This window comes from Clupea harengus, unplaced genomic scaffold, assembly GCF_900700415.2.
Source record: "Clupea harengus unplaced genomic scaffold, Ch_v2.0.2, whole genome shotgun sequence".
NCBI lineage: Eukaryota > Metazoa > Chordata > Actinopteri > Clupeiformes > Clupeidae > Clupea > Clupea harengus.
Window position 1 is genome coordinate 24,177 of NW_024879948.1, and position 23,097 is coordinate 47,273.

Below are 23,097 nucleotides of genomic sequence, written 5' to 3' on the forward strand. Positions count from 1 at the left end.
TCATTGGTTTCAAATTCAAACTGCAAGTGAAGGAGTATACTTTGTTAATGGTGTAGGGCCATTGGTGGTCTGTAAAAAGGCAAAGCCGTACTGAGAACTGACATGGGGAAGATCACGGTCAGATGAAGCAGCTGTAATGGAACATGTCTTTATTTTTACTTGAAAAACATGAAATGTAGTTGAGGAATGACCAGGAGTAATTGATAAAGTCTGCCTCTTCCAGTTGCACACTCCATGTCATCTTGAGCATAATATCAGGGATAATAGAGAAAGATGTGAGTGGGTGGTTTTTCCCCCTCTCAAATCAACATTTTTCTCCGAGTTGGCACATTTTTCTACTTGCTAGTGGGTTTCCAGTTGGGATTGAAGTGGCTCTTGAGAGATTCCCAGCATTTGTAGTAGCTTTTGTCCAGACGCTGGCATGTCTGCAGTCCCCACTTTGTGACTGCCATGCTGAATGATGATTCAAACATGAAGGCCTGTAAACACAGGAGACAGTAGTGTTTCTATGTATGTAATTGTAATTTACAGGGACAGTGCACAATAAAACATTAATCCTGTACAACAAGAGAACATGCATTATGCCAGGTTCTAGCAGATTGCTATGTGAGGAAATCTTTATCTTTAACTCAGTGGGAGATTACCATTACCAAGAAGTCTTTGTGTCCTGTAACATAATTCAACATACAAAGCATCTGAGGACCGCCAACCTACAATGCAGTGTTGGAGCCGTTTCAGATTAAGGACTGGTAACCTTACCATAGTTCCCTCCGCAACCCTCTCGGGTGTAAGCACAGACGTGCTGTTCTTCTCAAAGCAGTCTCCGTCTGGCCCATGGGGGGTCATGATGCTGTGGAGACTGCCACCTCCTGGCTGGAAGCCCTCCTCCTTTGCCTCGTAGTGACCCTTGATCAGGCCCATGAACTCACTCATGCAGTTCCCTGTAATATTGACAGGGGGAGCTCTGACACAATATAACACATGGAGGAGGAAAACCAAGAGGAAGGGGGGAAAAAGTGGTCTCTGATTTAATAGATTGTTATGGAGATGTGCAGGCTTACGGTGGTAGTATGGGGGCCGGAAGGTGTGGTCAGCCACACCCCAGCGAGGGGGGAAGATCACAAAATCAGCAATGGCGACCCCTGGACGCGTAGACTTGGCTGTTAGAACTGTGAAAATGGATGGATCCTACACAATTGTGGATAGGGAAAAATCAATTTGCAACCTCAACACTGCACACAACATAACTGAAGACATGTGCTTGAGGAAATAGAAGCATACAAGCAGAGATCGTTTGACAGTGTGTTTTAGGCTTACGGCATGATCGAAGGCCACACAGTTAATGACCATGAAGTTCTCCAAGTTGTATTTGTAAGGAGTGTAGTTTCCATGCCATGCCACCACATTGAAGGGAGAGAAGTCCTGTGAAAAACAGCAGGAACAGACAGGCTTGTAAGTCCCAGCACTGATTGGTAGGTGCAGTCATAGTGCGAGAGTAAACTGAGCATAGCTCTGAATTCATGGCCTGTTTATATTTTTTTTCTTTGTCAGTTATGTGTCACAATAGATTCAACGATAGACTCTGAGATTAGTCACAGTGTCACACTTTCACAATCTTTTCACAGTTCTGCTCAGTTTGGATGATAATAAAAAGGGAATTGTAAAGTATTTGTAGTCTGGTAAAATGTATCTTGATTGTTAAAGGCACCGCAATTTTATATAACCCTCTGCTGATAATGTTGTTGTGAAGAGACATTGAATAGTGGCTGTAAAATCAATACAATTCATTACAAGAGAGACTGCCAACTGTTTTGACCCCTAGAGCCCCCTGTTGTTACCAGACTCACCAGAACCCACTCAAATAAACTTATCAACAAACATGGACGCACACTCTGAGCAACAGTACCTGCAATTGTGTTTGAAAGTACAGATGCAAGCAACCACACAAAACACAGACAATGGAATTATACAATATACAATAATATAAATTCCCACAAGTAAACACTTGTTGCACCCCGTTGGGCTTACAAGACCCTGTGCTTCGCTATCTCACAGGCATAACAACTCCAATGATAACTCCCAGCAGACAAGATTAAAAAAGAGCAAAAAAAAAAAATCACTCCCAAACACAAAACACAAACATATTGGCCCAGTCAAGCAAATAATAAGTTAATTTGAGCAATTTCAGCTCTCTGTTGGAGGGAAAAAACAGCAGGACCAGGCAGCAGCCTTCTCCCCACAATGGGGTCCACAAACCTGCTGCATTTATGCGGGAGAGGGAGGGCCGCATCTATCAAGAGAGAAAACAGCCCGCGCCCCCGATTCGGGCATCCTGTGTGCTAACAGGTGACTGAGGTCCTGCATACACCTCCGACGCATTTTTCCCGTAATGAAAAATGACACTGCGTGCCCAGTGTGTCGCAAAAACACCGCCGTTCTCCTATCTCTGTTTCTACATTCTGCTGGAAGCCATAACAAGTCAATCTAATTATCCACACAACAGGACACTCTGGAAAATAATTTCAGAGTGAAATATGCTCAAATTAATGCTTAACTCAGGAAACGTTTTGCCTATGAAAAGATATGTGTGTATCCAGTGAGACTGCAGGATGCGTTAAGTAATTAAAGGTAATTTAGCCACAAAGGATTGTCAGATTTCCTATTGTTAAACTCACTCTTTCAGAGATAGATTACAGAGCAAACAAATATGTAGACCAAATCAAAACATATCTTTTGGAATGAAGTGAACGTGAAGGTACTTTATTCACTTCACCTTAATTTGTATCATTTAAAGGGAAAGCCTAAAACAATCTTGTCATATCTGCAGTTTGTTACAGCCTCTGTTCACTTGATATTCAAAGGCATAACATTAACAGAAACGAAGATAAACAGTAACCCACACTTATTTTTAAGTGTTTTTGACAACATCACACAACCTGGCCTGTCTCTGTGACAGATAAAATAACATCACCCCTCACCTGCTGACAGGAGAATAGCTTCCCTTGGTACTTGTTGACGATGGTGTATCCATTGACTGTGCGGTCTTCGTACCAGGCCACTGGTGCCAAGAAGTCTCTGGGATTGGCCAGGCCATTGGCCCCTGAGTAATATCAAGTTATACAATGAGTACCCATCCTCTGTTCAGTAATGTTATTACTACCATTGCCCGGGAGTGTATTTTATATTTGTAGCACAGTGCAGCCAGCACCTATTGGTCCCAGATCTGGGAGCTCGAAGTGGGCACCATAGACCTCCAGGATGTAGCCTCTGGTCTCTCCAAACACATCAACAGAGAACCGCATTCCTTGCTGTAAGACATCAAAAAATGCATGGTAGATGATGGGGACCAGACAAATAAGATATCAAAGCTGTTTAAAGTAGAACAACAATAAGCTCTAAGTTAGGATGTATTCTTAAGATCTTTGATGATTTGAACTGGATTCTGTTTTGTTACCTGTTGTGTTGTGTGACTGCCTTACCTGGATAACACAAATCTCATTGGGCTCTACCATCATCTTCCCAAACTCAGTTGTAATGAGGATTTCACCTTGCTGAGGCACTGCAGAAACACTTCAAATTAGCTTAAAATTGTGTACACTGTGAAAATCTCGTCCAAAATTCGAAATCAATAGCACTCACTACCACCAATTCAGATGGGTAATACAGTTATTTAAGATGGATGTTCCTCAAAATTCCATCTTACCGACCAGGAAGTCTCCATCTGAATTCTGGAAGCAGCTGTAAGGGAGAGAAACGATTGTTTTATGTGATCTCAGTCAGAAATTATCTTTTCTATTTTGTGTAGGTGTGGGGCAAGAGGATTTCCCTCCTGTCCCACCTGACATATAGGCTCTCTGCTGGAAAAAGCAAATGTCCGCCATTGTCCCATGCAGCAACATTGCCTTCAATTTGTCTTATATTTTCTCTTAATTTTCTGTTAAGAGACAATATAAGAGAAGTCAACTCCAGATGCACCAAATGTTCTTAACCATCCAAATCTGCTCTTACCCTGGTGTGGTTAATGATCAATCCACTTGATCATAAATTGGTGACGCATGGCCGATTGTTTGTTATTATCAAAGGTTAACGCCCCTTAAACACTATGTAAATGTCATGTGCATATACTCTGGCACATGCCCAAGATTTGGAGAGATGCAACCAAAAAAAGGATGTAAGATGAACTTCATCAGTAATGAAATTGACGTACCGTGTAATAAACTTAAACAAAGTAAACATGTGTGTAAATTTGATTATATGATATTAAAACTTATATTTCCTTGTGTTGGGCAAACAATTTGTGGACTGTGAAAATGAGATGTTTTTTCTTGTCTTGGTAAGAGGGCTCTGGAAAACATTGGTAAATCCCAGAAATCAGTCGGCAGTAACAAAATAAGAACAAATTGTGGACACGGACAAAAAAAAGAGTACATTTGTTCGTATATTCCTTCCTGCATGAAGCCCAATGTGTAACATATCAATCATCAATATCAATCATGTCTATATGGCACATTGTATATTAAACAACACATTTACTGGTGTCTCAACACAAACCTGTCAGTCATGGATGTATTGCAGGAGTACACATGAATGGCGATTCCATTTCGGGATTTGGAATCACCTGCTCCACACAGAGTGTGTAGACCCTGTTACCAGAGACATGTTAACACAAAGAAATGAACCCAAACGTAGATGTGCTAGGGTGGACAGTGAATGGTAAGACACCATGAGGAATTGCAATTACAATTCTGTGCTTTTTGGTCAAACTTATGATCCACTCCTGATATCCACATCTGCCAAATGGTGCTTTTGTGATGTTAACAAAAGGTCCACACATCCTCACCCTAGCACTGCTATTGTGAGTGACATTCAGGCATAGGAGTGGATGTAGGCCACGGAGAATCATCTCAGACAAAGGGCCACTGAAACTAAAGGACCATACAGATAACCTGAATCATTCCTCATTTATATTCAATTCAGTTCAGTTACAGTTTGATTAGGAAATTGTAGCTTATAGGGTGTTCATTGTTGGAGCTATAGAGGTTGAAGGTTTATTCTGAATCTGAAGTATGCACATTATTTTTTACCGGAATAAAGACTTATTTTGTGACAACTTTGACATGCATCCATTTTCCCTTACAGCATAAAATCTGCACTTACCGCTACAAAGCACACTTTCTTCTCAGCGGCTTTGGGAATAGTGAATGGTAGCCATCGCAACTATGGAACATAAATCAAGCAGAGCAGAGGGTTCTTGACGAAGTGAACGGGGAACATTATCTGGGACATCAAGCAGTGGATTGTCAATGAATGTTAATAGACAGCAGGTCTGTTACTACCTGATTGGGGTCAGGGTCAACCTCATTCCAGCTCTCAGTTAGGTCCTCACACTTCATAGCTGTGAAGGGCTTGTGCCGAACAGATGGTAAGATGCGATACAACCAGCTGAGGAAAAACAAAACAATATATTTGACTCAAGAGAGCTAAGAAATATTGCTGGTTACAGTACTGTAGAAAAAAATAGGCCATCATCTAAACCAACTGTCAGGTTGCTACCTTCTTTTGTTGGAGGAGCGTGGACAGGTGAATGCAGACCCAGAGAGCTGCTCAGCGTAGAGCCCATATGGACACACCTGAGGGTTGTTCTAGAAGGCAAAATAATCAATTACATTTCTATTTAATACAAATAGGACTCAAACCAGAGTGGTTGGTTGTAACAAATATACAGGTTTTGACTTATGATGGATCATGGGATGGAACATTTTGGGGAAGAGTGAGCAGAAGAGTGAGCCTTGGCATTTACCTGCCCTTCAGGTAGAGCTCCGGGACAGCGAGGGTCTTCAGAGGTCAACTCATTCCCAAAGCCGCTAAGGTACTAAAAAAATCAAGAAACCAAAATGATTCATGAAACAGGCTGTGTAAGCAGTGCATATTCTGAATGGTATTTCTGTGTGGGGTTATGGTATCAGTGGTGGTCGTGAGGGTTCAGGCACTTATAAATGTATGCGAGTACATTGAGGTTTGTCTCTACAGGGCAGCCCAACTTGGCCCCATCACAAACCAAAAAAATTTCGCTGAGTCATGCGGTGTCTGCAAGTGTCTTTCCAAAAGCTGTTTCCAATACATCCACAACAGGTCAGACAGAGTTGTATGCAGATTGTAAGCGGGGTCTTAAGTATGTATACAGGGTTCTGTTACATTATAAAAGTAATCTAATCTAAAACGTATTCAAAGAGTGCTATTAATGATCAAATCCGAACTGTCATATCTTACTGTAAATGAATTCACTGACTATGAAACACCTGAAACCTATAGTCTCTTTCACCAAATCGCTAATACAAAAAAGGGTCTGAACAAAGTCCCCATTAACAGTACACAGGTTTTGATCTTCAGTTGCGCAAAGAGTAAAACAGGATTGTAGGCTACAAAACTTTCCTAGGCTACAAAGCTTGCGCGACTGACATCTGGGCAGCTGTTGTTTCCAGCATTCTGATTGGCTACTGGGAACGCCCCTCAGATGGTCATCTTCAAAGCCATCCTTGATGCAAACTATTTAGAATAACTTTCCCTTTACAATGTTTTTTCATACACAAATGCCTAACTCTACAAGTAACAACAATACAAAGTTCCATGTCGTGTCGGTGTTATGATTACATTATGAGTAGTGAAGACGGTTAAACTTTAAATGACAGAAATATGTGGAAAGACATGGTAAACACTGTATGGAACAGTGCTTTGAATGAAACATCGTAGACGAATGTAGTAATAGCATTTTTCACATTTAAAACGAACACAAGAAGCCTTCAATCAGTATTTCAGTGCAATAGTCTGCGTACCTTAAGACCGGCCATTGTGCGTCTTGCCGTTAAACTTCTAAGTTGCAGGGAGTTTTCGTTCACTCTCAACGAGCTGCCCGCTGTTCTGTCGAGTGAGAGAGCCTGCGAGAGCCTTTGGTTCAATATATCCTATTTCTCAAAATGGCTTTAATTGAATCCAGACATGGTTCGTGACGTAGACTGAGCGAAGTTTTGGTTTGCGCTGTCGGGGGGTGGGGTAGCGCGATGGTCACCGAAAAGGTGGGCAAATAATGACCTGCCCTCTGTCCAAGACAAACCTTACGCTTCTGCTCAGAGTAAAGTTCATTTAGTACCAAGTCTACGTGCTGAAGTGCTGATAGCCACTGTGTTTATCCATTCTAGTTTGCCATTTTGACAATGCATGCATGGATGTGTATAATGCCACATCTCATGGGTTTCGGTGAAATTGAAATTAAATGAACAAAGCTGTGCGCGCCTAATATGATTTTGCAAGAGATTCTGCCATATACACTAGGCCTATAAGGTAGTCTATTGAATGTGCGTTAGCTAAGACAGATCACTGGCCTCCATTTCAATGCATTTCTGTTTTTCTCAATAAATGAAAGAAAGCGATAGCCAAATAGCCAATAGACTCTACTACGTCACGAGGAAGCAATTTCCGTGTTTCATTGTATTCTATTCCACCATTTTCTTTTTGAAGGAAAAAAAAATTCTTCTGCATTTCTGCCGAGGAGGGGAAGGAGGGGGATTGAACTGGTTGGTGGGTTGGCGGGGTAAATGATGGCAATTCTCATAGCGAGGCGCAAATAAACTCGGAGCAGCAGAAGTAACTGTTCTCTAGTGAAGCGTACAGCTGTGCCGGAGCTCCTGCTGTCAGGCAGTTTAGGTGCTGTGCTCAAGACGAGAAAGCCTAATGCCAGAAAATATCTCGACCCAGTCTGCGGAAATTGATCTGCTCCTCGGGGTAAAATGACTGATTTTAATTTTGCCGCCATCCCATTTGATGGAATCCTAAGTGTGTTTGTACTGTTCTGTATGTGTTTTCGGAGGGACAGGACGCTTCGAAAACAGAAATGAAAACGTTATTGAGAACCGACATGCAATTGAACTGCATATGAGATATGATAGAGTGCTTGCAGAGACAAACGATTGAGGGGAGAATCGCTTACGAATGTAGGCCTCATTTTCCCTCCTATGTATGACCAATCAAAGCTTGGCAGATTAGAGTTTGCCATGATGTGCCCCAAACCGTTTCTTTCTTATGATTTTATGCATGGAATGAATCCTGCAGGCTATAACATGAGTCCCTATAGCCAATTGAGGTCACAGAGAGGGCCCAGCACAGGGGAGAAAGCACATCAGACAAAGTGAAGGAACGGTAAGGCGAGGTAAAGCCAATGGGGTCACCGCATAGGCCTACGGGCTGGTGTCTTATTTACTTAACCTTCCCCAGGCTTCTGCCCGTTTAAGTTCAAACTATTTTAAATCCAGGGATATTTCAACCTCAATTAGTAATAATAATGTCTAATAATTATCACTAAAAGCCACTAGACAGTACACATGAGAAGTGCCCGCAGTGCATGTTAGTCTGGGCAGTAGGTGGGCCTCTTTCCAGACTATACCGGGCCTTAACCTCCTTAACACCCTGCTTCCACACCAACACACCCGTTAAGTCCACTTAGCGCTGATTAAATTTTCAGGGACATCCACTATACCCTTTTTAAAATGAAGTGCAACTCGCCGTCCGAGTCTCTCCTGTGCCTGCACTAATGTTATGCAAATGGTTTAATATGAAGATAAAGACTGTTGCGGCACGCTACGCTCTCACAGTTCAGGCCCCGGCGGTTCCTCTGCGCTCGCACTAATGAGAAAGGCATCATTCTAGAGTCATTAAATGGTGCCCTTCATGACATCTCCCCCCTCCACCCCCCCCGCACACACTCCGGCCATTAAAGCACTGTACGCACACTTTCAAGCCGCCTTTTATCAACAGCTCCTAGTTTCTTACGCATCACAATGTCACAGAATAGAAAATTACACTCTCCACCCACGGAGAAAATTGCTTTGGAATTGCTTGGTTATAAAGATGTGGGATTTTTTTAAGAGAAAGAAAAGACAGGCATAAAAACATGCACACACACACACAAACATAATTACCTGAAATGGAAATCTCATTGCGGTCTATTGGCAATTGTTGATGGTAGTCAGTCAGGGGCTTTATCAATTTCGTCATAGGGATTTGCAGTTTCTCTGCACAAAGGGAGATTGCTGATAAGAGTTGAGATTTGAAAGCTTCCCAATGATAAACGATGTCATCCACCGTACATGAGATGCATAGAGACAAATGTCAAAGGGTCTTAACAATGGGTAGTGGGGCTGCCAGGAGACCTTAGTGGACCTGGTCAACATTCTCTAAATACTCAGCTGAAACCTGCATAATATAATTGTATTTCAAAACCATTCACCCGGGGCTCTAAGGACCCAACCTTGTTATTAAGTGCCTGGTAGGTAACATTTTTAACTCACTCATGTTGTCGAGAGAAAAAAAAACATGTGGTGGCACAGAGAGAGGGAAGTGCAGAGAAGAAATTCACTATGTTGGGACAAACATCCCCTCTCTCTTTCTCTGTCTCTCTCTATCTCTCTCTCTCTCTCTCCCTCTCCTCTCTTTGGTGCTTCTGATCCATCTCCACTCTGGCATGATGACCCCTGTAGTGTCTCAGAATTTACTGTTATGACTTCCTCACGGCAGGGGCACCAAACACCTGGAGATGGAACAGGAATAAATCCAATATAGATTGCACGGCTGCACTCCCTCCCATTGCGCCGCTCAAACCCGCAGTCCGCTACCGAATTGCTTTTCTTCCACTAAATAGGTCTGGGTGGTGGCTGGGGGGGAGGGGTGGAGGACTTGAAGAGAAGTCAAATTCTCCGCCCCTGAACAAGACCACCATGAACCTAATGATGCTCCCCCTGGGCTCCTGACCTGCCAGCCCCAGCGTGCACTGAGGGGCACTGAGCCCCAAAACCTGTGGTCGAGTTCATCCTCAACCCTCCCAGAGTTGCCTCTGCTCCGGCTCTAATCACCACACCTTTGCCCTTAAGACTGCTCTCCTCACCACAGAGGCACAGGTTCTCAGCACTCACTTGGATGCATGCATACAAAGACACACACATGGACACATGCACACACTCACACACACACTCACACACACAAACACACAGTTTATTTACATTTTGTCAGCCACCCCTGACTGCTCCTCATCCACCAGCAACAGAGAAATAAAATGAATGTGATTACTAAGGAAGCTGGTATGCTGAAGGTGTGTGTGTGTGTGTGTGTGTGTGTGTGTGTGTGTGTGTGTGTGTGTGTGTGTGAGAGTGTGTGTGTGAGTGTGTGTGTGTTTGCAGGAGGCTCTGGGTCCGGGCAGAGATAGTGAGCGAGAGAGGTGGAGCAGAATAACTGGCATCACATAGGGACAATAGCTAAGGGATGGACTGCTGCCTCAGAACCCCACTGCCCAAAGAGACCCACTGGCACCGCTGTCATTACAATCACAGCTGCAAACCTGAGCTGACATCCCAGCTCTTGGCAGGAAGCTAATTTCATTTGAGATGATGTCTGATGAACCACTGGGGTTGTTATTGGTGATAAGTATCTGGAGCCATCATAAGTGAATACCCTTCAAGGCATGCTTCGCTAAATGATCAGTCTTCCCTGACTCACTGACACATCGAGAGAGTCTTACTCCCATCTGCCCGTGCCAACTAGGCTACAGGTGATTACATTTGCTTTTTCAAATGGCTGGAAAACGGTTAAAAAGACAGATGAGGTCACAATCAGCCATAACTTGTGGCATAATTGTACCACTAGGTGTCAGTAAAATATATATTCCCTCTACATGACACTAACATCTTGAGGTTGTTGAACAGTTCTCGTGATTAAGATTTCAAGGTTTGCCGATTAAACTGAGAGGTGTGGACGTCATAGGTCTAAATGATTTTATAGTAATGGTGGATCTGATACTGTTTAACGCAACTCATTTAATTGGATATGTTTTCCTTTGTGCTAGGCAGAACCTTTTCTGCATGACATTTTCTTGTGTTCCTGTTCCATCCGATACAGAAAACGGGATCCAGTCCACACGAAAGGGTTTTATTAATACCCCGTTGTCAGGCCAATAAACAGTCTATTAACTTTTCTTGAATACATTTATTTGTCAGTCGGATATTTAAATTAATTTGTTTCATCGTGTGATTTTCGATAATTTACATAAAACTCAGACAAGGTCAGATAACAGCGAAGTCCTTAATTTATCCTAATCAACTGTCATTTGCATTGCGGTGTTTGAGGGCGTTATCGATGCTAAATAAAAGGACTTCTTCAGATTCAAGGGGGAGCGATAGGGTTTGATAAGCTCATAAGAGAATACATATTAATTTGCATACATTTGGATGATTGGCTTGATACAAAAAATATTATTCTTGAATTTCAGCGTTCTCATTTGTAGACTACCACGCATTGATCAATAAAGGGGCAAGTCACTCATATTACCACGGTCATTGTGCACTGAAATCGGGTCAAAACCTTATGATAGGGTATTATATGAGAGTCCCTATGATCAAAGAAGTAATAAGTAGAGAAAATGGGTCAGCACAATTGCAGCAACTCATCTTGTAACCTATTCACCTGAATGCATTTTAAGAGAGGCCATTCCATGCTTTATGTTGCAAAAATCGATATGAATACTAAGAAGAATGCAATATCCCGGAACTACACGAATGCAATGTACATGAAATGTGCACATAGCAACATCTTCACTATAGAAAAGTGATTAGGCCTACACAAATGCTTAACGGTCCCAAAATGAAATGCCTAATTAGGCCTGAAGGCAATTTATCCTATTCTATCCTATTCTATTGTAAAGTCCTAAGCTTCACAAAAAAAAACAGGGGACCATGTTACAATTCAATGTTTCACAAAGGCCAAAGTAGTTTCAAGTTATAATACCATTGCGCTTTAACGTCGTAACAGTAATGAATATATATATTTTGTTCAGCTCATTTAATTAAAGACTATTGCTGTTAGGCCTGCTTGATAGGGTAGGCCCAAGTCCTTAACAAGTGGGAGGAATTGGGCTCCTATTCCCGAGGATAGCGCAGGCTAATAGGCTTAAATGTGCACATCGCCCTTTTCAAAATGCCTTTTTCTTGCATAAATTTAAATTATCGAGTCAGTTTTGCGAAATTAGAGCCCTTTGTTTTATTAGTGCGTATTACTGTTGAGCATTACGCACAGGATTGCTATTGTCGTTCCGTTTCGCGCCTGCCATTCTAAACTTGGACTAACAAAGTCATTAAATTGACTCCCTCGCACTCTCATTATGCTGGGTGTTAATAACTACTAATTAACTTTGCTTACGCGCGCGTCTAAAAGCTCGTCTTTTTTGTTCGCACTTTAAACTAGAGCAGCATCCAATTATGCCACAGCGACTTGAGAGCAGACACGCCGCCTCTAGTGCAGAGCTGTCATCAAAGCGCCCACAGTAAACCTGATCTCGTCCGCGATCCATATGATGAGAGTGCTCTGTACAGGCCTACCTGATAGGCCTACTTCCATGAAACGAGGAGCACTGAGAGTTCGCACACGCACTGTAGTAGACTGAGAGTGGACCTACATAAATCTGATGGAGGTAGAACAAGTCAACAGAAGCGTGATGGCAGTTTAGTAACAGCCAAATTGACAGTTAAAAATGTGTTAATTAATGTGCAATTAGGAGCAATTATCTAAAATCAGGCATAATCAATGGAATCAGATATGTAATTAAAATTTCGACACAAACTTTTCCACCAGTTAATGATTAATTACTGTCAGACACATTACACTCGTCAGGTCTCCATTAGTGCTTGACGATAATGAAGATCTCTCTGACATGGTCACCCAGTAGATGGCGCTAGCTGAAAGGTTGAACCAATGACTAAAGTTATTGGGTAGAACGATCGGAATTGACCGCCCCCCTCCCCAAGACATACGTACTGATTTCACCGTCAAAAGTGTGGCTTGTAGACTGCACTGCCCTATCTCTGGAGTACCTTGCTTTAGGGCAAACCAAAAGCTTGACCAGAACTATCTGTTTTGCGCCACTGTGTACACAATGCCTCACCAAACATCAGCAGATTATTGTGGAAATTATCAAGTTAGGCTGTTGGGAAAATATGACACACGGTAGCATCGGGTAATAGAGGTGCACTGAAGTGACGGACACCTACTAACTGCTCATCCGCATGTGGCGCACTAAATAGACAGAAAATTGAGTATGAGAAAATTGCGCTTTTCCAATGTACGCGTGTAATTAGTGCATTTAAACAAAGCGCGGATGTCCTGCTGGCGGTAATAGTTGCTGACATTTCTTTTCTTGGGTTAATAACAGTGCGCGTATAAATGAATCAAATTGTGGCCCCAAATTACATAGCGACTTTAAATACCCGTCTGTATTACGTGCCTGTTTGTGACCACAGAAAAACGCTTTATATTGTTATTATTGTCATTACTCTGTTGATCTTCATACAACTTGTCTCACGAAAAAAATTTGACTCAATAAACGCAATACATTATTTTTGGTAACAAGCAGACATACACCCTTTGCTATAACTCCACGTCTCATCTGATAAGAAAGTAGCCTAATTATACACCAAATATAACCAAAATGTGTTTCCACATGCGTCTTCTTTCAGTTCACACATTTCACCCGTCTTTGGAATTGTCTTTGCCATATTGCCGATTTAGACATTATAAGGAAATGTCAACCATTCTGTAAATGAATCACATGTCCTACATTTTCCTTGGGATAAATAAAGTATCCATCTATCCATCCATCCAGTAGCCAATAAAAAGAAGTCAGGACATATGTCAAGTTAACACACCAGAACTGAAAATATATTCCATGACATTTTATTTCATTTATGTTTTCAATGGCCTCGGTTTTCGCTCTTACAAAGTTGACAACGTCTGAAGAAAAGATAAAAAGTAGCCTAAATGGCAGCTTGTTGAAGTTTTGGGATTGAATTCTGAAAACGATCCTTTCTTTGCTGTGAAGGCTTTGAGCGATGTTCGGGGTCACACCATTCGCAGCAGGTTAAATGGACTTTCATTTAAAATTACATTCTCAATCTATCTTCAGTCTAAGCGCGTCCAGCTACCTGCGGCATCCCCAGCGCTCCATTACCGCCGACCTCACTTTTTAAGTCAATCATCTGAGGCTATCTGATCGCCACAACAATTTCGAAGAGGCCAGGCAATTAGTGTGCTCTTAGGTGCGCGCGTGTGTGTGTGTGTGTGTGTGTGTGTGTGTGTGTGTGGTCAACATGAGTGGTGAGAGAGATATTTCAAGGCGGATGGCTTGCTATAATCTGTGATATTGTCTGTATGTTTTTGTCCATAGTGTTTTATGAATATCACTGGATGAATTGAGTCTCACACTTTTTACAGATTTGCTGTGGTCAAACCACAGGTTTGCTGGTTTAATGAAATTAGCATTAGGCCACGTCATATGCAACACGAAATGAGAGAAAATAAACATTTAAAACCTATGACCATGTGTGATCCAAGAGATCTATAAAAGGGAAGCTGACCTTATTTTCTACTACCTTATACATGGGTTACATTTTGATATTTTGGTTATTTTTAGGCCTAGGCTACTTTACGGGAAATATTGAAACTAGCCTACACAATATTGGATAACAATAACAACAACAATAATAATAATAAAAAGAAAAGAAGAAGAAGAAGAAAAATGTGTGCGTTTTGCGTTGGTTAAATAAAATATAGGCAAAACGTGTAATACAAATAAGTAATATAGATTAAATGTGTGGCCTAACCTCCACACGTAATTAAATATTTATTTCAGTTTCAGTAGGCCTAGCTACATATAAAGAAAACATGACTCGAAGTCATATTAAAGCTGTGTCAAGTAGATTTTAGTAAGAAAATCTGAACGAGAGAATAGTACTCCGATAAGACAATCCATCTTTCGATTGACTCTGTTCGTGTAAATGAACTTTAATGTCTAAATACATAAAGGTCGCCCTTTTCCCCCGGGAACCAATCAGATTGGCGATACACGTCAATGTAACAGAATGGAGCACGCAGCCGTAGCGACTCGCGGCACATGTTATTAGCGTCCGAGAGGGAGACACAGAGCGATTCAAGCCTCTCACTCCTTCAAATACCAACTGCACCTGAGAAAGGGGAGACAAAATGAGCAGTCCGTACCACGAAGATGTTCACGACAGAGGCGACTGCAAGAGCAAATCGCCTACACTGCTTTCCTCGTACTGCATAGACAGTATCCTCGGGAGGAAAAGCCCGTGCAAAGTCAGACTGCTTGGGGCGCAAAGTTTGCCAGCGTTGCCGGCGAGGACGGAGAACGAGCAAGGGGCTGAGGGTAAGATTGCAGAACCGATATCACTATCTCAACGAGCCTACTCTAATATCCTTTAGGATTTAAGGCAGGATGTAGAATACAAGTTTCTATTGTAGGCTATGTTTACAAAATACAGCGTAGGCGATTTATTTCCACAGATTATAACAGCATGACACATTTTCGAAGTTTTGTTTTACAGTGGAAAAGAAATGTCGTAGCCTATTATGTTACCCACAAATATATGTTGCATAGAGACCTTGCAATTTAGAGCAATTGTAGCACTTTGAAGATTTTGTGTTGACACATTGGAATATTAGGTCTCATTACTTATTAGGATTGCAACACAATGGAAAGTAATGCTTATTCATCTCCATAAGAGTCCTGGGAGTATTTTGCATGGAATATTCTGCCTATAATACAACCAATGTGTTCGCGTGGCTTGATTTTCAAAGCCTCTAAAAGACAATTATTCTTTTGATTCAGACATGCACCTGCCACCAAAACTACGCCGGCTATATGGCCCTGGGGGACGATACATTGACACTTCCAGAGGTTATCACGAACACGCAGAGCGAGGAGAGAGAGAGCGGCTTTTGGACCAGGCCTGCGAAAATCTCAAAATCAACCAAGCCCCACAAGTCAGTATAAGCCGCAGCAAATCCTACAGAGAGAATGCGTCCTTCAGTCATAACGAGGAAGGGCATAGTCCAGGGCACGGGGCCGAAGAGCTTGTGGAACTTAGCACGCTGAAGTTCGAAGAGGATGCTGTGAAAGAGGAAACGTGTGGAGACGCTGAACTATCTCCGAAGGACGAAGAGAGTCTACAGAACGATGGGGATGTAAAAGATGGCGAGGACAGCGTTTGTTTGTCAGCGGGCAGTGATTCGGAGGAGGGGATGATGAAGAGAAAGCAGAGAAGATACAGGACTACCTTCACCAGCTACCAGCTTGAGGAACTGGAGAGGGCCTTCCAGAAAACTCACTACCCAGATGTGTTCACGAGGTAGGCCCTACTTTAAAAGTTTATGTTTCATGGATGCCAAATTGCGCTCTGTGGTGTTAGAAACGACACAATATTATTAAACAACAATTAATCAACAATTATTTTATATAAAATTTGTAACCGATTCATTTTCAGAATAAGCCTACCACGAATGACGCCAAGAGTATCATAAATGCAGCATAAATGTGAAACAGGCCAATGTTATGTGTCTTATTTTCGTCTAGAATTTATAATCTTAATTTATGTAGGTTTATTTTTTTGAGTATTTCTTTCTTTTTAGTTGCAACACGTCCTGGATTATTTGAGTAGCCTGTACGCCTAAAAAAATATTTGAGCAAACATCCCAAATTTGTTTACACTACAGACCGCATGTGGCGGTTATAATTAACTACTGCATATGCATTTAAATGAGTAATACAATTTTCTAAATGTATAAAATATTCTATTCTATATTTTTTTGACATGGGCTACTTGGACTCTCACTTCGGTTGCTGTTATCGAAAATCAAAGGCAGGGTGACATTTTACTTCACTACAACAATGCGCAGACACGAAATATGTCATTCAATCCAAGCTCTTATGTAAGGGGGAACAATAGCTCCAAATGTGCACTAACTCGTTTTATGTCAGACTATGTGTGGTGTATTATCATCACTGATATTGATACGATCCTCTTAGGGCCAATTAGTCGGTGTTGCTGTCATTTCATTATGTATCTCATGACAGTCTTTCTCTAGAACCAGGCTTCTGGGCCTGTGGAAGCTCGCAGGTATCGAGACACTGTGCACAATGTCCTGCGAGGTTACTTTAGGAACAATAGTCTCACACACGATATTTGTTCAAGTGTGTAGGCTGTATGAGGACCGGTGGCGGTTACACTATTTTTGTCAGCGGAAAAGCAGCAGCTTTACATTTTTTTCCTGGCGATAACAATTAAGTAGACTGATTCAGTATGCTTCTCGCAATAGCCTATGGAAAACGTGCGCCAACACAGCCTAAAAAATAATATACCAGCACGGATAATTTAGAAACTTCGTATTTTATAATAATAGCATTTAACAGCAATTGACTGCATCACAAAAAAGTTAAGGTCTGAATATTCTAATGTCAGGTGTTTAATGTTACCTTTAGGCTAATGGACATACATAGCAAGAAGGACTTTAGGTTTTTATATAATATGTCTAGACAGTTTTTGTTTTCAATATGAACGAACAGGTGGTGCGTGTTATCGCGTTTCAGGAAAGCAAATAATCCATATAAACCGGCGATACACTTAAGATAAGACAGCTAATACATGACAACACACCAAGTTTCCTTTAAAAGAGGGTAGCAAACGATTTGCCAATTTGTCCTTTTTTTAACAAAATGTTCCGTGCACGTTGATCAAGTTCATTGACGTTTTTTTTATCGATTCATTCGTGGCAGATTATTGCAATCAATTTGGCAGGTATGCTTTCAGCAAACGCTTGATCGCCGTGTAAGAGTCATTATTCAAGCTATTATGTTGTTACAATGTGCGTGAAAAAAGGGCCCATGCACCAGCGAGCCATTATAACAATATACACCATACTGTTTCGATTATCATCAAATTACTGGCTAAAATGTTCCTCCTCTAATGCGCTTTTCAAATTTGTCCGGCACAATTTTCTGTCATTGTCAATGTAAAATTGCAACGTCTCAGTTAACGGCGCGCAGTAGCCTAACCTATTTTCTCTTTCTGTTTCTCCCCCTTTCTATCGTCCATTCTATTTCTTTTCCAGGGAGGAGCTCGCGATGCGGCTGGACCTGACTGAGGCACGCGTACAAGTAAGTAGTGCCCTGATTGCTGATGTTTGATTTGTTGCATAAAATCGGTAGGCATTGTAGCCTGCAATTACAGGGAAAGCACTCAATGGAAAGCGCAACTTGGCCACCGTTGTTAACAATACTTAACTGTTCATATGAAGATCATTAGATTGTTGACGTATTGCGCACTTATTAACAGACTGTTCTGGACGTAAAATGATGTTTATCAACGGACACTTCCCTTGTAAAGTTTTATCAGGGAAGACAAATATTCATCGGCAGTGGACCATCAGGAAATATCTTGGAAGCACATCCGACTGAAAGTGTTTATTCCAAACTTTGTTAAATGACCATAAACGCCGAGAAACTCTTTCCTGTTATCGAAAGTTATTACATACTATCAGGCGGACATTTTAGTGGCAATTACGCGGACGCCCCTGGTTCATAAAAGCGCACTTAGCGTGAGAGCAAACATGGCTATTTCAGGGAGAAAATGGTGTTTGAATTCTCATCGCCGGAGCGAGGGAGAAGGGGGGGTGGGGGGGGGGGGTAATGCTATTTGATTTCCCATTTTGTGATTGCAATATATAACAGCATTGATCCAATGCTTTGCACTTGGAGCGAATGAGAGACTATTAAAGGTGTTTGCCCCCTCCGCTCTGCTCTATTCATGGCGTGCTTTGCATGTTCAAGACCAACTCTCATAACCAGAGAGACAGTACAAACACATAAAACAACAGATGTCTGTTTGGGGCCGTAGGTGAACAAATCACTTAACGGGCTCAATCAGGAGGTGATAAAACTCATAAATTCCCCAGGGGCCATGTAATACAAAACAGCTTCAAACAGCGCTTAAGCAAGTGTGTTTGGAGAGGGTGGGGTGGATGGAGCGGGTGTTAGGGGAGAGATATATCTCCATAGTCCCGAGTCCCTACTTACTGTCCTACTATTGACATTTTCTCCATTGTCAGTCCCTGCCTGCGGGCCATGTTTTTTTGTCGTAGGCCTACAAACTGCAGCGGTTTGGGATGGATGGGGGTAGATCGTGGGAAAGTTAAATAGCCTTTGGAGGTCACACGCGGAATTCAATTTAAAGGGCATTAATTGTTAGTAGACTCTGTTTAGTTGTTATTTCCCGATCTTTTGTTAACATGATTCTACATTATTGCACCCTCGCCCGCGTTTTGGGGCTGTCTAAACCAGATTTTAATTAGCGATCTTAAACTAACAGACCAGAAGAGAGTGGGTTTAGGGCCATGTAATTATCGCTGACTTTCCGCCTATTTGTCACCTCATTAAAGGGAACCGGAGATTGTGGGTAGACTACAGACGAGCAAACTTATGCTCCTTTAAAAATCTTATTTTTAAATATATCTTATTTTTAATATTTATATATCTATTTTACATATACATATATTGTAGAACTTTCTTATTGGCAATTATGAAAAAAGTAGACCTATACCCACACCTATGATCATTTGTGTAAATTATATTTAGGCCAACTGTAAATAGCATGAAGCCTGACCAGAAACTTTGACTTGGTTTTCCCAGGTGTGGTTCCAGAACCGCCGAGCCAAGTGGAGAAAGCGTGAGAAAGCTGGGGTGCAGACACACCCGTCCGGTCTCCCCTTCCCTGGACACCTGGCAGCAGCCCATCCCCTAAGCCACTACCTGGATGGGGGACCATTCCCACCACACCACCACCCTTCGCTGGAGTCAGCTTGGACGGCTGCTGCAGCCGCTGCTGCTGCCTTCCCCGGCTTGGCTCCACCCCACAACGGCTCTGGCATGCCCCCTGCCACACCCCTTGGGTTGGGCACCTTCCTGGGTACAGCCATGTTTAGACATCCTGCTTTTATTGGACCCACCTTTGGCAGGTAAGATCTTTTATGTGTTTGCTGTGTTTCACAACACCACTTAGAATTTTTTATTTTTCCTCTTTGGATGTTTCATGTGAATACAATTTAAGCAAGATTTGCCCAGTTTGCCACTGTAGCCTAAACATTGAATTATTGAATCTGGCAAACCTGTCTATTCATTTTGTCATTCATCTCATGTGCCATGTATTTACTGGTTCCGGTTCAATGCATTCAAAGGAAAATGCACTCGATTAGGGACAAATCAGTTTGGAGTATGAGTGTGAGTGTGTGTGTGTGCTCGTGCACAAGATGCTGCTACTGCAGTGTTCTTTGATATGCAAAATTTGATTATGGCAGCGAAGAAGCTAATTTGGCAAGTGGTTGACGCTGAGATACAAGCTGCTGGAGAAGGTGCTAATTTATTCCCAGGGCAGTGTTAAATGATTTTAGGCTCTAGATCAGAGAAAACATTATAAGTGCCAGCAACAGATCAACACCCGCTTTCAGAGATCATGACCAGCGAGCTGAAATGTTTTAGAGCAAACCATTCCAAATATGGATAACCACGTTTATGTCTTTTTAAAAAAAAAAACTCTGACAACTGATAGCTGATCATATTAAAACAAACTAAAATTCATGGAAAAGCAGAAGAAATTTGCATTTCCATTTGTCGTCAGTCATAGCATTTGATGGCTGAACAGCACAACATCTATCTGGCAAGGCCTGAAGGAGAGACAGACATCTTAACATTGAAAAACTTGCACAATCCTTTTGAGCACTAAGTCATTATAATTCAAGCCATTCATGTACTTCAGTGCATGCTATTATTCTATGAGTTTTGGAAAGCCTAGCGCTCAAACAGACCACGGCTATGCTCAAGCACCAAAAGCATTTGATTATTGTTATTATGTATTTATGCCGCCTGCCTGTCTAATGCATCAAATATGTTCTATTTATGAAATATACATAAAATATCCTTTATTATGTATATATGGTGTCTACAAATTTGTGTTGTGCTTCTGCCTGCCCCCAGACTCTTCTCCAGTATGGGTCCCCTGACCAGTGCTTCTGCTGCAGCTGCCCTCCTCCGACAGCCAGCCCCGCCCGTGGAGAGCCAGGTCCAGCCGGGCCCCGCCCTGACCTCTGACCCCTCATCTTCCCACGCCGCCGACCGTCGCGCCTCCAGCATCGCCGCCCTCCGGCTCAAGGCCAAGGAGCACTCGGCCCAGCTGACCCAGCTCAACATCCTGCCATCGGGCGCCACAGGCAAGGAGGTGTGCTGAGCTGAGCCGACTGAACCTCTGCCACGTCACGCTACCCTCGCACACAGCTGCCCCTCTGAAAAAAAATGTTCCCACTTACCTCCCTTCCCAACTAAAGCAAGACCAAATCCATAGAATCTCTAGCAAAACTGGACTGCAGTTGGCACTTGCTAGAGGTCGAGAACTGCTCCTCACAGCATCCATCCTCCATCCGACCTCCACTGCCTACCCCATGTACAGAGACCTGCGTATGGGCAGTCCACTCTCTGAACTGATCTCCCCTGGGCAGCAGGTTATGGTGTGAACCTGTTGCCTGGGGTGGCCTCTGGTCGTCTCCGTGCCAACCTAGCCTGCATGTCATGGCAGGGAAAGACACTGGCTCACACAGTCACCTAAAATGCACTGCCAACCACCACCCACTACCCCACTGTCTCACCCCAACACATTTGATCTTTTTATAGCCCGCCTGTCTTGAACATTTCCTGTTAGCAGTGTACTTAGTGTGTGTGTTCACAAATATATTCTAGCCTGATGAGACCTAGTGTTCAAACGGACCATTGAAGCCACATGGGGAGGGGAAGAGGGGAGGGGGGGCACCGGTACACACACCTCAGCAAGCATCAGGGTGCAGTGGGGTGGCCTGTGCTCTCTGTCCGCTGTGCACCAGAGGCCAATATACCAAAGGGAAACCCTGTCAACACGTCAGACTCTTTCCAGACTCTCTAGCCCTAGATTCAGTCTATCCATCATTAGAGTGAGGGTCTCCACACCGACTTCACTCCAACTGACCTGTTGAGCATTTGTGTACTGTAATACATCTTATGTGTTTGTTTTTTGGCCTTTTATTTTAAAACCCCCATTTCAACTGCATATCATGTCCTCCACTTGACAAGACAGATGATGTGATGTTTAGATTAAATACACAGCCTCGGTCATGGAACTGTAAATGTACATAGAGCTGTAACATGAAAAGCAAAAAAGGAAAAAAAAAGCACAAAAAAACAAACAAACAAAAAACAGAGCCTTGTATATTTGGAGAAAAAAGTTTGAAAATATGCACTTAATGTAGTATTGTATGAATGTTTCTGAGTAGAAAACCTCCTATGTTGATGAGATATTAGGTTTTTAGACTATAATTTATGTTCACTCTGCTCAAGAGCATTTTGAGGGAGAATAGAGGATGCTTTATTGATAAGTGAATGTAAATTGCCCTGGCTTAGGCCAGCTAAACTATAACTGAATAAAAACGGGAGAAATTATTTTACTGTTCCATCTGTTTCACATCTGTTCAGATACTGTAAACGCGGAAGCAGAAGAAAAATGCATTTTTTTCTCTAATTATGATGATGATGATGATGAATAAACAGGCAGACTTATTTTAAAAAAAAATCATGGAGATACAGCAGACATAGTTAAATAATGATGCATAACTTTAAACAAACTATCATGCCACTGTATTAATTACAGCAAGGTTTTTAAAATATATAACGATCATCACATACTGTAAAGATTTTGAGAGTCTCTCTTTAGAGCTTTAATATCTGGGTGAGGCATTGTGAAATTATGAAAAAATATTACAACATGCTGCAGTGGTTAGACACTATGACTCGTCTCAGCAAAGCGGCCCTTTATACATTTTCATTATAAATGCGTGTGTATATATAAACTGGCGTAGGCTATTTGCGCATTTATGAAAAGAAAATGTACTAGACCCAAGGGTGATCAACTCAAAGAAGGTTAACAAAAGGCATTCGTCATTATAGTGCAAAGCAATCTCAAGTCGAGTGTACACCATTTAAGAAGGCTTTGTAAGGATCGATGAAGTACAGTTTGTGTTGTGCATCAACCAAAAGATGCGTATAACTGCGGTGAGGTGACTATCAAGGGACACATTACAATACCAACATCAGTATAGGTCCGTGGGCAAATTCTGCAGCTGAATACAAGACAA

At 42.1% G+C, this 23,097-nt stretch overlaps 2 protein-coding genes across 2 annotated transcripts; one reads left to right on the forward strand and one right to left on the reverse strand.

Annotated features, from left to right (window-relative positions):
• Positions 1–134: 134 nt before the first annotated feature.
• hgd (homogentisate 1,2-dioxygenase) lies at positions 135–7,036 on the reverse strand. The gene is made up of 14 exons (XM_042705704.1): positions 6,834–7,036; positions 5,801–5,872; positions 5,554–5,642; positions 5,337–5,442; positions 5,158–5,217; positions 4,552–4,643; positions 3,704–3,738; positions 3,480–3,559; positions 3,209–3,308; positions 2,979–3,100; positions 1,318–1,422; positions 1,062–1,188; positions 760–941; positions 135–479 (listed from the first exon to the last, which is right to left on the reverse strand). Exons 1-14 carry the CDS (start codon positions 6,846–6,848, stop codon positions 336–338), a joined length of 1,329 nt encoding a protein of 442 aa, XP_042561638.1. The 5' UTR covers positions 6,849–7,036; the 3' UTR covers positions 135–335.
• A 7,966-nt stretch (positions 7,037–15,002) lies between these two features.
• Positions 15,003–22,394, forward strand: arxa (aristaless related homeobox a). The gene is made up of 5 exons (XM_042705708.1): positions 15,003–15,259; positions 15,722–16,241; positions 18,001–18,046; positions 19,577–19,902; positions 20,918–22,394. Exons 1-5 carry the CDS (start codon positions 15,073–15,075, stop codon positions 21,165–21,167), a joined length of 1,329 nt encoding a protein of 442 aa, XP_042561642.1. The 5' UTR covers positions 15,003–15,072; the 3' UTR covers positions 21,168–22,394.
• The last annotated feature ends 703 nt before the right edge of the window (positions 22,395–23,097 follow it).

Coding starts and splice junctions, on each gene's coding strand:
- hgd (XM_042705704.1), bottom strand. Junction 3,739..4,551: donor AATACATCCATGACTGACAG/GTTTGTGTTGAG, acceptor TCTCCCTTACAG/CTGCTTCCAGAATTCAGATG. Junction 1,423..2,978: donor AGCTATTCTCCTGTCAGCAG/GTGAGGGGTGAT, acceptor TGTTTTTCACAG/GACTTCTCTCCCTTCAATGT.
- arxa (XM_042705708.1), top strand. CDS start 15,073: ATGAGCAGTCCGTACCACGAAGATGTTCACGACAGAGGCGACTGCAAG. Junction 16,242..18,000: donor TACCCAGATGTGTTCACGAG/GTAGGCCCTACT, acceptor TTTCTTTTCCAG/GGAGGAGCTCGCGATGCGGC. Junction 19,903..20,917: donor ATTGGACCCACCTTTGGCAG/GTAAGATCTTTT, acceptor GCCTGCCCCCAG/ACTCTTCTCCAGTATGGGTC.